This window comes from Cariama cristata, unplaced genomic scaffold, assembly GCF_000690535.1.
Source record: "Cariama cristata isolate BGI_N322 unplaced genomic scaffold, ASM69053v1 scaffold16057, whole genome shotgun sequence".
NCBI lineage: Eukaryota > Metazoa > Chordata > Aves > Cariamiformes > Cariamidae > Cariama > Cariama cristata.
This window is the reverse complement of record NW_009625072.1, coordinates 22,204-36,835: the sequence shown is the minus strand read 5'-3', so window position 1 is coordinate 36,835 and position 14,632 is coordinate 22,204. Positions and strand designations below refer to the sequence as shown.

The 14,632-nt window shown below is 45.1% G+C and overlaps 1 protein-coding gene across 1 annotated transcript in view; it reads left to right on the top strand.

The window, feature by feature from the left end:
* Positions 1-4,136: 4,136 nt before the first annotated feature.
* Positions 4,137-14,632, top strand: part of RIMS4 (regulating synaptic membrane exocytosis 4) — a 16,420-nt gene continuing 5,924 nt past the window's right edge. Inside the window, exon 1 of the mRNA XM_009703471.1 lies at positions 4,137-4,273. Coding sequence (XP_009701773.1) covers positions 4,197-4,273 — 77 coding nt within the window. The 5' untranslated portion in view covers positions 4,137-4,196. The remainder of the gene's footprint in view (positions 4,274-14,632) is intronic.

Sequence of the window (14,632 nt, the reverse complement as noted above, 5' to 3'; positions counted from 1 at the left end):
AGGCTCTTTTGAAGGCCTGGTGCTATTCAGCATTTTCTTTTGATTTGGAGCAAGCATGAGTTTAAACCTCACTAAATTCACAGGCGATACACATATTAGCGGGATAATAAATAGTATTGAGGGTGGGAGAGTTGTATAGAGAAATCTGAACTTTTTTGCTGTCTCCTTTCAAATAAAATATGTTTTCTTACATATTTCTTAATACAGTGTTCTACAAGGTCATGCCAGCAGGACAGGCAGGGACTGCACAGTGTCCAGATGAGGTGTGGTGCTACACCAAGAGCTTGCTGTGGTCTTGCAAGATGCAAGCAGAAGCTGTGAAGATGAGAGTACAAGCTGATTTTTACCACTGTACATGTTTTTGCACTAAAATGCAGTCTCCAATTCTGCTGTGCGTGTTCTCAAAAGGTTGTTTAAAACCTGGGAAGGTCATTAAAAAGATTGAAGGGCAGGAGGAAAAAAAATGCCAGAGCATGAGAAACATAAAGAGCTCAGTCTGTTTAACTTGTCAAAAAAGATTGAGAGATGACTTGATTACACTGCAGAAGAGCCTTTATAGCAAGAACACAAAGCAACCCTCACGGTGGAGAAGGGCATTAAAAAAACTGGTGACTGAAAGCTGAAACCAGACAAACTTAAGTCATATCTTTAAATGTCAGGTAGTAAAATAAACTCGCAGGCAAATGGCAGATTCTTCATCTCTCAGTATCTCCAAATCCAGAGCGGGCAGCATTTTATAAGATATTCATTAGCCAAACATAAATTGTTTGGCTGAACAGAGCAAAATTTAAGCGCCGGTCAACACACAAAACTTGGCAAAGCGTCTGCTGATCCCTTATGGTTCCTGGCATCTGCGAGGTGCTAGAAGTCTTCAGCCTGGGTATTTGGGCAAAATATTTTTTCTTCCCAAGGTCATCCTGAAGCAGAATCTGCTCTTCAGCTGCGTATTGCACTGCAGGCTTGACTGGCTGCTTAACCTTTGACACTTACTGCTTAATTGGAAAAGGTGCAGGGAATAAATCTGGTGACACTGCAGAAAACGTCAATACTACTTTTACTTGTTCCAGATATTGCTAACAATTAAATTAAGACAAATAGTTTTGCCAGGTGACACCCTCATAGAGGCAAATAATCTACCTCCTTGATTTGCAAAGATGTTGAAGCAGAAGATACCAGGTAAGGGAGGAGGCACAGCCCCTATATGATGCTCTACACTGGCAAGAGAAGGTTACTAGTAGGTGACTGTGGCTTGTAAAATGTTTTCGGTCTGCAGGCAAGCAGTGCAGCTGCATACATACTTATTTCCTTTCCAGCTGTGCTATTTCTGACCTACTGAGGGGGTTAAAGCACTGTCTCTTTGTAATGTGCTGACTATGGGTAGAGTTTGACCAAAGGGTTTGAATGAATGGTTTAGGAACCTGTTTCTGGGCATCCCTGGTGCTTATGCGAATCTCTTATTCTGTTTCAGTCTTTACTCTGGCCACAGTGGTTTGAGAGCTTGCCTTTTTGGCAAAACAGATTCCTCCTTTTCTCCTCAAGGGAAACTTCTGGCAAAAAGAGACTGAAGGGGGAAAAAGGCTGGAGAAACCTTTCTCCAGAGTAACAGGAGATGGTTTGTGAGATGTAGCAATCACTGTGCATCCCTGCCAGAAAGAGGAGGGAGGAATGAAGGATTCTTGTCTATTTATTCCTGTGTAAAGGAGTTTCTCCTTTATATATACATACATATATATTTTAATAGGTATATCTATGTGTCATAGCTGTGAAAGCAGTCAGGAATACTAGAAAACCACCCACACGCAGAAAGCCAGCAGTGTAAAGCTGTGCATGTGGTGCTACGGCTGAACTTGCCCCGTGCCAGCTGAATCGTCTCTGGTACAGTACTCTGGTGTTGCCCATCTTCCGTGGTGCTGCCTTTCCTTGTCTTTGGGCCCTTCTGCTTTATGTCATTGGCTTTGAATGAGGAGATGGCTGAGAGAAAGCAGCAAGCCCCGTGGGTTGCTCTAAAGCCTCGCTCTTTAGGTCCCAAGCCTCTAGTTTGTTGCCAGATGTGGATGCATAGTCTTCTAAGTATGAATGTCTCATTAGATTGGGGAAATAAGAGATTTTTCTAAACAGATGTTGCATAGTTGGGCAACTGAGCATTTTTAATTTGTTTCCTACATTTATGTCATTTGCTGCTTTGACTCTGGTTGCCTACCAAGGCTCTGGTAAGGACTAACCTAAAAGGCGCAGAAGGATGAGTATTCTGAGAATGCAGACATGAAGGAGGGATGGGCATTGATGGATGTAGATGACTAAAAAGTGGTTTGTGGAGGTGAACGTGAGACAAATTAAATGGACCATCAAGGCTGTGGGATGCTCTCTGGAAGGAACCTAGAAGCCCCATCAGAGAATCCAGCAAGCTGTACAAGGCTTGTAGAAGGTGCGTCCAAGGGAGCTGTTCTGCACTGGCTGGGGAAGTAGGTATGACTGCTTCACGAGGCTTTGCTTTTATTGATGCCTGTATTATTATTCTTGCCTGAAGGTTTGGATTTTGAAAGCGCATTAAAAATATGTTTTACGTTTGTGTAATTTCCTGATTTATACAGTGTGCTTCATACATTGCTCTAGGCACACAAACAATACAAACTGTAGTTAATGTTAACCCAGAACATGCATATTCTATCCTCTTAGCCCATAGGGACATGCGTACACATGCTGCACCGTATGTGGGGACAGCAGCTGGTACAGAGCCCTGGGGCCAACACGTTTACCCAATTGGAAACCTCATGATGCCAGAGGAAAAGGGACTTTGTAGCTGAGTTTATAGAAGAATTTTTCCCTTTGCATTTCAGTGTAGATTGATTTGAGAAGTAGGATAGGAAGTGTTTCTGGTATCGTACTATTTTTTTTTTTCTTTTTTTTTTACAAATGCCTGTTCACACCAAGATCCCAAAAAAAAGAGGTTTAGGTCAAGCAGCTTGCTACACAAATAACAATGTTCTGCATATTTTAGACAGGTTCTTACAGACATACTCATATTTCCGAAGTAGTTGGAAGAGACTTGTTTTCTTTAATATTTGGGGATCCTGGTTCTCTGGATTCAATAGCTGGGTCACTTCTTCTCCAGGGTGACACTCAAAAAAGCTGATGAGTTTCTGAGAGCACCATGGGTCAGAGATTTGTTACCTGAATGCAGGTTAATGGCCAGGCATTTTTAAAGGATTTAGATAATTCTGCTTTGTTCAGAAAACTTGTAGCAGATGTGTTTCAGGATGAGTGCTGCATGTGGGATGAAATCTGGAGCTTCCTAACACCAGCTAAAGCAATTAATAGTAATGGTATTCATTACATATTCATTACATAATGTAGTTTGTTCTGAGAAACAGACTGCTAGAGATAGGGGATGAAAATAGCAGCTGTTAATTTCAGAAGGCTGAGCCTCTGAAGACTGCACCCAGGAGGAACCAGAACCTACATAATTCCCTTTGTGCTGTGGCCAAGGGCATGTACGAAGGGGAATAGTCCTCTCCAGGGTTTTCCGCTGCTGGTGCCTTTCCAGGTGCCACCAGGGAACGTTTTGGCCATGCCCAGCTATTCCCCTACGGCCTGACTGGGCGGGCTCCTGCCTTCACAGCACCGCTGGTGCTGCCTGGCCTTTCCCTCCCGTCTTCTCCCTTGATGCTCACCAGGAGCTGTGGCTCTTTGCTTGCTCTGCACAATCTGAGGCATCAGCGCGGGATGTTTTGAGGCACGGTCAGGCTGTCCGCCTCGGCTCTGCCCATGGTTACTGCTTCTGTGTTCCGAAACGGGGTAGCTCCAGGTATAACCAGCTTGTGTACCTGCGTGCACTTGCACTCGATGCGTAATTAATTGGTACAAATGGCTGGAGTAGGTAGGGTGGTATGTATGTTTTGAGTTTCTGCTGGGCCCTGGCTTGCTGGAGCAGTGGGTTTGTTCCAAAAATGACTGGGAGCTGCTGATGAAGCAGGGCTGGGTAACGAGATGCTTTGTGAGTGCAAAGTGGTGCCTGGCTGCCAGATGCCAGGCTGATCTTCTGGAAGATCACCTCTGCTTCTCCTTGACTCTGTCACTGCAAGAGATTCTGGGAACTATAACTGACTGCCTTTTCTCCCTTCTTCTTCCTAGATGGGGATGGTCGGAGACTCAAAGGAGCCATCCAAAGGAGCACAGAAACTGGGCTGGCTGTCGAAATGCCCAGCCGGACCGTCCGTCAAGCCAGTCATGAGTCCATTGAGGACAGCATGAACAGCTATGGATCAGAGGGAAAGTAAGTCATTGGAAGGGAGCTGGGTGATCACTTGTGGGATGCTTTGTTCTTCTTATGCCTATTAATCTTCCTCCAGCATGAGAGATGGTATGTTTGTCTGACTTGCTGCAGGTGTACTGCCCATTCAGTTAGAGTAGAGCAGATCTCTCTGCCTGCATAGCTAGCACATACTTTAGCTGTTTATGTCCTTTTTTTAGTGTCCTCATTATTCTGAGCTGAAGCAGATACCCATTACTTTTAACTGCTTTGCCATTAGAAGAATAATTCAGGGTGAATAGCTGAGGCTCATTACTGGTAAAAAATTATAAGCCAGTAGTCTTTAATGTTGCATAATAATTGTCCATCTCCCCTGTTTCAAAATAGCTTTTTGGTTTTTGGGAGGCGAGGAGGAAGTGCCAAGGTGATGAAAAGGATGCAAGTAGAAAAATAATAATTCTGATATCAAAATACGTATTTAGAAGCCTGCATATACTTTTGGTAACAAACTTTCTTTTGTTTCATCTGAGTTATGGCGTCCTAAAAGAATGTATTTTAGAAATGGTTTTTGACCCCAAGAAAACACACTTTGTTGTATTAGGCATTATACTGGAGTGCAAAGCAGTGGATCCTTAGGCCAGAAATTTGGGGCATGACTTGTCTCCAATTCTGGTTTTTGTATTTCCATTATTTGATGCCATATATGGAGATCATAATAATTTTTTTAAGATGACCATTCATGGGAATCTTTGGAGGCAAAAGCCCCCTAGTATTTAAAAAAGGAGGCAATATATACCATCAGATTCCATGCTTCTAGGTATGAGGCCAAAATGTTTGTATGCCTAAAACTGCTCTTTTTAAGCCAAGTACCACACTTGGCATCTCTTTGTACACTCTCTCTAGTCCTACGTGATATTCCAAGTACACTGAACTGCTAAAATGCTGGGATAGTCCAAAGGCACTCTCAATTAGGGTGATTCTGGTGTTAAATAAGTAACAGGCTGTAAATTAAGAGAGAGACTTTCTTTAGCTTTAGAAGTAGGCTAATCCTGGAAAGGCATCATAGATCTGTGCTGAAGGTTGGAAATAGTAATGAGGCGCAGGCTGTGACAGCAGTCTTGTCACTCCAAAGCTGTGATGTACCTTATCTCTTCTGTGAGCTGCTATCTCCAGGGAAATATTCCTGCTCTGTGGCTTGGAGTTCTGCCTCTGCTACAAGATGCAGAGGATTAGTGATTAAGTTCAGTCCCTTGGTAACGCGGGGCAAGAATCTGTTTTCATGCAGAGCAGAGTTCTTTCTTTTTTATATTTACATAGCTTACCCTCCTGGGAAGGGGTATAATTCTCCGAAGGGTCTGTGTCCTATCATTGCGTACGCTGTCTGCTTTGAGCTTTCCTGGAGAGAGAATATTTCTGCAAACAAAATATTGCACCCATGCAAGTGCTGTTTTACCCGAAGGTAGGCGGCACGTAGCTATCAGCTCAAGAAAGAAAGAAAAATCCTATCTTGCAATCCAAATGTCTTTATCAGAGCAAGTCTAATGTTGGTATTCAACCTCGAACACTGCCAGAACATCCTTGCCAGCCCCTCTGCCAGGGATGGGACTGTTTCTCCTCTTACTTCTCTGAAAAGTGTGATTAAGTAGTTCCTGGACGCTTTGCTGCTAGGTGGGATAATTGATCTCTTCTGGAAAACTGGTGGGAATTGCAGCTATCTGTCTGAGCTGCAAGTGATAAGCAAACAGGGCTCAGAGTACAGAAAGCCAAGAGGGCTCTGTTCTCTTGAAACATGGTGGGAGGGAAACTTCTCTGCTTTCTTTTCCTGCAGCAAAGGAAGGAATTGTTTGGGGAGTAGCTTTGAGGGACAGAAATGTATTCTCCTAAATCAGATTTCTCTTGACCTCTCTCATTTGCCGTAGCTGTGTTCCCAGGGAGGCAAAATGAAGATTCATATGATCGTGTTAGCTGTGACAAGTTTGTTTTCTTTTAAATGCTGGGTTTCTGACTGATGCAGATACCCCTAGGTCTGAGACAGTTTTCACCAGAGACTGTCAAAAACCTGGTTTTCAGGAGGCGAATTTGCCCTAGTTCTTCCTACCCATGCATCTCTTTGGTACATTCGCACGGGGGAAAAAAAACGGATTTAAAACCTCATCTTCCAAGAGGGCTTGTTTCTCAACTAAAAGGACTAAACTGTCCTTTCTCAAGGAGTAAAAGGACAACTTCCAAAGGTGCCACATTGAAATGATCAAAGATTTGTTGAAACTTTGCTGCAGAAGGCCTAAATACCTGCTCTCGGGCGTACAAATGTGCTTTTAAGAAGTGACGCTGATTGACTGCTTTCATGTTTGTTGTGGTGAGCTGGTGACAGCTAGCTACGGCTGCTCTGTGCCAGTGCAAAGTATCGCAGTCGAAGAATTTTCTGGAGTGTGTGATTTTGAGCAATGCTGCTTTTCATGCACATACTAGAGTGCATGAAATCCAGTTGTTTTTTTTATGGAGAGGCTTGTTATGTGAGGATATGCTTCTACTCAGTTATGCTAGGCCCCCCTTCAACAAAATATGGCCTTCAGGGTTTTACCTGAAGGTGAAGTATACTGAAAATTAGCTGATCTAAAAGATGCATCTCCTGGAATTTAAGCTCATACAGCATACCAGTAAGTGCTGACAATGTCAACACACTGCTTCATTTAATTTTTTGCCATACAAAAAGTCCCCCAGCCACATTACCCAGCTTTTGTACTGCACAGTGGTTATGCACTAGTGTAGGAAATTAATATAATAAAACTCAATGTGAGACTTTATAGAAGGGAAAGGTGATATTTATTCTAAACAAAACTGTTTTCAGTCATTTGTGCTTCTAGGTTTCACTTGCTCGTGTTCTCACCACCCCATGCAGGCATCAAGCCTCGTGCATCCAGGTGCTGTAGCCAGGCTTGGTTGTGTGCTGCAGGGAGGACCAGGGACACCATCTGTCAAGCCCTTGCTGTGTTTTCTGAGTCGTTTTTCACAACAGACTGGCTCTTGGACTGTTGTTTTTTTTTTTTTTACACTTTCTAGGACTTACCTGTTATTATGGAGTGATCTTTCACCTTGGGGTCTTGCTCTTTTTGATATCCATAGATCTTAAGCAGCACTGCTATCTTTTTGTTTCCTCCTTTGGGGGATCTTCATGGCTACAGTCTGCCTTCAGACAGGCTGTGGAAGTGATATACTCTCTAACCTTGTTGTCCTCCTGTTGTTGTTGGAGGACAGGTCTACTGCTGACAGGTTGGGTGTACTTCTGCACACGCAGATGTTTCCATTCATAATTCATCCAGACCAATCTTAGCACTGGTTACAAATCTCTACAGCAGTGAGTGTTTTCTTCTATGTATGCACTTAAAAACCTGTGTGAGAGGACAGTTACCCACTGTAGCAAGTGCCTACCGGTTAGTCTCAGGACACCAGGATTACTGCAAGGATAACATTCTGGATATAGGAATAACTCAAAAACAACCCCCTGAGATTCAACAGAGATCTCCAGCTCCGTCCTGGCTCTTGCACAGCCTACATCTTATTTTGGCTGACTCTTGCTACAGCTACACAAGACCATGTACAGCATTCAGAAGGCAATAGATTCTGGACTTGTGTGTAACTTATTCCTGCTAACCACTTTTCTTCCTGAAAATGGAACAAGAAGACAGAAATGGACCTGGAACAAAAGACTGCTAGCTGCCATAGTCCCTAGTAAGTGGTATTCGTTGGCTTTCTTGTTCTTTCTGGCTGCTGCCACTGAGATGATTAAGTTATGGAGAGCGAAGGTGATTTTTACCTTAGAAAAGCACAGCAGGTGATGACTAGCAAAGACTTAGAGGACTGTTCTTGTATTATCTGAGATGGGTCTGCCTGTACAGCAAGGAAGCGTCTTGTTGTTAGCTGTATCATCCCTCTTTTCCCATTGTGAGGGCAGGACCAGCCTGAGCCCTGCCTGAAGCCACCCTTGTGACAGGGCTGAAGGCAGAATGCAGCTCAGCACACGTGCCACTGCCTTGGGCATCTCGCACCTCTCAGCTTTGTTCTGTCTCGTGTACAAGCTGCGGCTTGTGCCAGTTCTCCCATCTGTGCATACAGGACTGATGAGAACCGATAGTGGGACTTAGGCTAGGAGAGCCCCTCTTTGCTTCACTGTGGAGCAATAGCTAAAAGGAAGCTGGAGAAAATAACTGCGCTGGCTTGTCACCATATGGCCATGTGAAAACTCACTTTCCTTCGCCAAAAATTATCGATTGTCATTTGAGAATTACCAAAAGACTTGATTCCTGAATGCACTGTTCAGGAGATTCATGTCATAGCTATTCACTGAATGTTTCTTTTTTGCTATCCAAAGCCAGGGGACTTCTAGACTCTTTTATAGCAAATTATCTTTAGGGCTCTCCTTTTGTCCAAGTCCTTTTAAAAAAAAATAAAGAAATTAAATTTGTTAATACATTCAGGCTATAAGAAATCAAGGACTTTCGAGGTGGAAACCAGGAAAGGCATGGAGATTGTTTCTGTAATACGCCAAGAAATTAGTCAGCCTGTTCAGCAACAGCACATCCTTTTGTGCTGTTAAGCTTGACCAGCATGGCTCGGAAAGGATGCGACCTTGAGAGCTGTAGTTACAGCAGTAAATACAGTGAATCCCACCTTCATCAACCTCTTGGGAACAGGCAAAATTGCTCTCTGAAGGTAGGTAGCTGTCTTTTATTGGATGTATCTGAGATGACTAGTGATTGCTAAGAATGGAGCTAGCCTGGTAAGGTGGGGAAGGGAAGGGGGGAGGTCTTTGTACATAATTCACTGCATAGTTTTTATAGCACCGTTTAGGTGGCAGAATTCATACAGCAGAAGGAATCGGATCCACAAGCCGAGTACAGTGTGTTACAGCACATAAGATAGCACGTCACAGTGCTAAAAATGTTACAGAAAGTGGAGTGGCCAAGAGAGAAGCGGAGCCTGTTGAGAGGCAGGGATGGGGATATTGCCTGGCAGACGAGAGGTGCGCGGTCGGTCGGGTTAGGCTGGGTTTGGGTCTTGCAGGGATAGATGCTCACAGAAAATGTTTCCAGCCAAAGTGAAGGCTCCTGCGGCATTCACATCGACTTTGACAGGATAAGGGGCTGTGTGCCTAGTCCCCTGACAATGTAGTCAAATGCGTATTGCATTAATAATTCCTCATGTGCACCATAAATATTTTAAAGATAGGGGCAGTGGACGTTAAATTAACCAGTTCTGCCTTCCTCCTTAGCTGATAGATATCTACTTGGCTTCTGCATGTAAGATGCAATTTAAAAGACCTTAACATGCAATATGGATGAGTGTGATTGTTATATAGTACATTACTGCTCCCTGAAATTGGAATTCTGATGGGTTTTTTTAATGCTCAAATAAAATAACTGTCAAATATGTTATCAGTCTCAGAGGAGACTTCCCCCCTCCCCCTTCCTTCTGGATGAAGGAAGCATGTGTTGCTGTCCCTGTTTTTTAAAGAGAAAGCTGGAGAACTTAGCTATGGTTTAGATGTAGATGCATAGCAAATTTGTTAGTTCAGCTATGCAAGTCAAACCATTCAGTTGCATGGCCGTGTTTAGGCAACTTGCTTATTAATTGCAACTTTGTGCCCTGAAAGGACAAAAAAAAAAAAGTCTTTTAGAAAATATTTATGAGAAGAGAACAGTAGTTTCTGAACCCTGGGCCCAAACACATCCCATGTACATACGAGACACAGTGGAGCACCTCTTTAAGAGAGTATTGCTTCTAAAGACTTGAGTTGATGGCAAATAGGCGGTTGTGTGGATAGTGTGAATAAATCCATGAAAAGCACAAGACAAAATGTTATCTTCTGAAAATAGCTGTTCTCTGGGTGTGCCAGGGGATGGTTGTGTTGAAGCTATCTGGCTTCGCCACTACCACACCCGGCTTGAACCCACAGCGGTGCATCTCTGCAGAAGTCGAGATGTGCAAGTGTAAGAGAGAGGTAGTAATGGGGATTTGGTCCGAAGAGGAGGACACAAAGTCTTCTCAGAATACCCCTCCTCTTGACAGAGCCCCTTGAAAAAAGGGTGTTAAACCCAGCCTGGGAAGGGAGCAAGAGATCAAGACCTCACTCTGCATTTCTTCTGCACAGACATAGCAGCCAGCGTGTGGCCACTGCAAGTTGGTACAATTGAGACCAGTCCCGAAGTCTTGTAAGACAGAACAAAAAAGTACCGTGTCAAGGGCAAAAGAAAGGAAATATGCTGGTCTGTGCTTTGAACTGATAACTGATGAATGGTGTTGAGGACTGATGTGCAAAGAGGAAGAACTGGAAAAAGATTTGGAAGGAGAAAGTAAAGTAAAGCACAGGGATAAGTTCTCTAGGGAGAGATTTCAAGAACAGGTTAGACAAGCAGCTGTCACAAATGATGTAAATAAGGCTGCTCTGACCTTGGGACCTGGGTGTGGACTGGGTGACCTCTGGAGGTGCCTTCTTACCATGTTTCCTGAGAGTTCGGCATGGTTTTGACAAGCTGATTCCACAGACGCTTGCAGCAGCATAATGGTATACCAGGCATAGAGAGTCCCAGAAGCAATTTAAAAATAGATTTAGAAAAGAGGTCAGACAAACTCCGCATGGACAGGAAAAGAAATTAATGATACGCTTTCCCTAAATGTGTCTGTGCTGTTACATGCTCTGCATGATAATGCACAGCGAGCGTCGGGTGGGGGTGCAGAAGAGGCTGAGCAGAGCCATGTATGTGGTATGAGAGGGGTCAGCACAGGTGCGCTGAATTTTCTTTATCCCATTTCGTATTGAAATCAGCATTGTCCATCTAGGCGTTCAAACCCTGATCGGTTTACGAGCAAACTTTGAAAAGGTAGTTCTCCATCCAAACAGATACGAAGAGCAGCAGCCTTGCTGTGAAGGAACCAACTGCATGATGCTTTGCACACCGAGAGGAAGGGCACAGATCTTTGCAATGAGTAGGTCAGGAAATGCTGCTGCCTTGAAAGAGTGGAGAAGCAAGCAGCTGGCAAAGAGCCTCAGAGCCTTTAAGCCACTCTTAAATTACACCACGGAGGACAGATTTCATATGCCCTGACCTACAGCGTGCAACGCAGGAGCACAGTCTTCAGAGACTGCTGCACAGATTTCCTAAATAATCAGGATTATGAATGTTGTGTTTAAAAGAAGAACATCTAGGCAATCTCAGTCCCGGTTTGAGCACATGGTTCCTAAGACTGAGTGAACACACAGTTTTATTCTGCATATAAACATGTCACAAAAGAAATAAATTGTTCATGCAGTCACGTTTCTCAGAAAGTTGGGAATGGTAATTAGGTACATGTTCTGCCTGGGGATTGCGTACAAGCATCGCTTGCAGCTGCCTGGAGCTGGGCTCAGGGCTCTGCCTGCCAGCTGAAACCTCGCAGGCCGGTGTCTGCGTGGCCTTGTCTCCCTCTCGTGGGTGTCCAAACGACTGCAATGAGAGCAGTTGTCCCCTCTTGTCCCAAGATGTGTCCATGCTGCGATGCTTTCAGCATAGCGTGGAGGCAGCTATGCTAGCTGGCTGCTGTGCCAGGGACATCTTGGGCTTAGAAATGGTTATTTTATCCATGTGTCTGAAAGGAGTTTTGCAGCCTGCGCTGAGCCTTTGGGTGGAGCTGGTACCTGTGCAAACAAAATTAATGTTCGTGCGGGTTTCTGCTGATGCTACTCCGTGTTGGTGGGCTCAGAGACCTCAGGATCAATAGTATCCAGAGCGCAGGTATCTGGGGTATCCAGAGCATCATCCTGCTGCTGCCGCTGCTCTGCCTCCTTACCTACAGCCTAGGGCCATGGTCTGCAGGTCCTCCAACAAAATGTCCTTCATTTGCCCTTGACACCCTGGAGGTGTCACTGACCTCCCTGTGCTCTCCCCATGCCTTCAGGTCAATAACAGTGCCACATTCAGCTTACGACTAATTCCACAGCAAACCCCACAATCTTTAACTTCATTAAAATCATTCTTACTCAGCTGTGGCAAAGCAGAGCCCATGAATCAGGAGTAGTGAAAGCAGAGGGCCAGAGAAGAGAGAATTCATTTCTCTTTCCTGTTGAAAAGGCTGCGCTGCCCTCGCTCAGGGGAGGATTTGTGCCCTTTAGACAAAAGGCTGACAAGTGTCACCTGTTAATCTTCTCCGTGTGTGGCTGTTTGTCAGCACGAGATGCTCCTGCCGCAGCCCCGGTCCCCAGGGCCCGCCTGGTTATGACAGTCGCTATTTGCAAGTCAGCTGTGAAAGGCTTCCTCTTTATTCCCCCAGCTATTTTTAGCACTTCTTTTTAGATTGCAATAAAAAAAGACATGTCGTATTGGTGATAACCAGGTTGTAACAATTTCTCCCCTTAAGGGAGAGGCGTGTTTGATGATGGGAGGAGAAGGGCTTTCCAGGGTCCTTCCAGTGCATGTGAAACCCATCTGCTGGCTGTCACCCGAGGTGGATCCACCACTGTCACGTGCAGCAGATCCCTTTGGGAGCACATCTCCCTGCCAGCACATCCAGCATGTGGTGGTTCAGCTGGAGAGCTGGTTGCTGGATCACGGGCAGCTGAGAAACGGCTCGGTTTCTTCAGAGGTCAAGCAGGAGAAGGCCACTGAGCATGTGGCACAGAGGCAGGGAGGGCTCTTGGGAGCACCAGGACTGTGTTTAAAGGCCTGAAAGAAGTCACGGTGGTCCCTGGAGCTATTTCCCTCCCTTCTTCAGCTGCAGGAAAAGCAAGTGAGTGAACGAGGAAGGTCTGTCCTACCAATCTCAGAATCATGCTGTACGTGGCCCCCTCACCTCTGCATCCCAGCTTCTCTCTGAGTACTTGACAGACTGAGCTCACCGAGCTGGATTTGAGCATCCTAAATTTAGCCGATGCAGCTAAATGGCTCCTGCTGTTTTTAATTCACATTCGTACTAAATTTCTGCAGTTTTATTTTCCCTCTCCCTCTCCTCTCAAGGGAGAAGCAATTGCTTTCTTAGAGGTAGCTTATGATTTTTCCAGACAGAAATTGTTTCCATTCCAGGGTTATTGGCAATACCCAAATATATGTCCAGGAATCCGTCAAAGCCAAGGAGCATGATTTAGAGCTGCTGCTTCTAATGTCTAATAAAGCAGCACTGCAAAAGATCAGCCTCTGTGCAATGTAGCAGCCAGTCCCACCAGCTAATGGCATAATCTATTGAAGAATTAATTCCCTACATCTTCCCATCCCAGTCAAACATAACGATGACGGGGAACATTAACTGTCTAACCTAATACTGAGTTTCATATAGTGCTAGTAAACCTATTAACTGAGGCTGTTATCCAAACTGCCAAAGTCTTGACCTTGCCCTGTGTTTTTAAGCGGGCTTTTGCCATTCCTCTCGAGGTCAGCCTCGGTGCTACAAAGCAGTAGCAGCTTTATTCAAGTAGCAGCTCGACTGCTCTCCTTGCGAGGGTCCATGCTTGCGGCACAGCCCTGATGTCCCTGCAGCCATGTCCTGCCCTCTCGCTGTAATTCGCACTGAGGAGCGTTCATCGTTTCAAGGTCGTCCAGAGTCCTCTGACATCTGAATCTTTGTGGAGATAACAGCAGCGTTTGCTTTGCCGTAAACACTTCCAGTTGTCATTAGTTCACCTTTAGCCCAGGAGCTCTTGTTCTTTTGCTTTTTAAGGCTGTTCTTCATGCTGTCCTGCTATTTTGCTCCATAGCATTGATGTAGGCTGCAGCATCGGCTGCTCCATTAGCAGGGGCTTTTATTTTCTCCCGAGCTGCTCCAGGTGCTGGGCAGAGCCTTTTCTAGCAGTGTTGCCCAAAGGAGGGGTGAGCTGGTGTGTGAGAGCATGGGTGGTTTCTCTCCATGCATGTATCAAGCGCAGACAAATACTTGGCATCAGCCTTTGACGTGAGTCTCTCCTCAGCAGGTAAGGGGAAATGGTTTTCTGTAGCAGGTTTTGTGAATTATTCTGAGTATTCAAGGGCCAGAAGCATCTCTCTTCTTCGCTGTCCTGCAGCAAGTGGAGTTTCTGTGAGTGGTCTTCTCCCAGCTTTGTCCCCCCACCACAGTAATGTGGCTGGACTTCGCCCCGGAGAGGGATTGCTCCGAGACCTGGTTCTGGGTGTGCTCTGGGCTTTGCTCCGTCCTGCACTTCCCCTCCACTATCCTGATCCTTGGCATCTTGTTAATGAGCCCAAGCATCTGTTTTAAGCACAGCAGCGAACATTTCCCTGAACGGTTGTCAGTTGTCTTGCCAGCTTGTTATTTACCTGCTCCCCAGGGTAGGAGTGAGACCCAAGCTCGGCCATTTATCTTCCATGAGTTGAGGAGAATAAAGAAAACATTTGCCTCCTGGCCGATGGTCCATTCATCTCC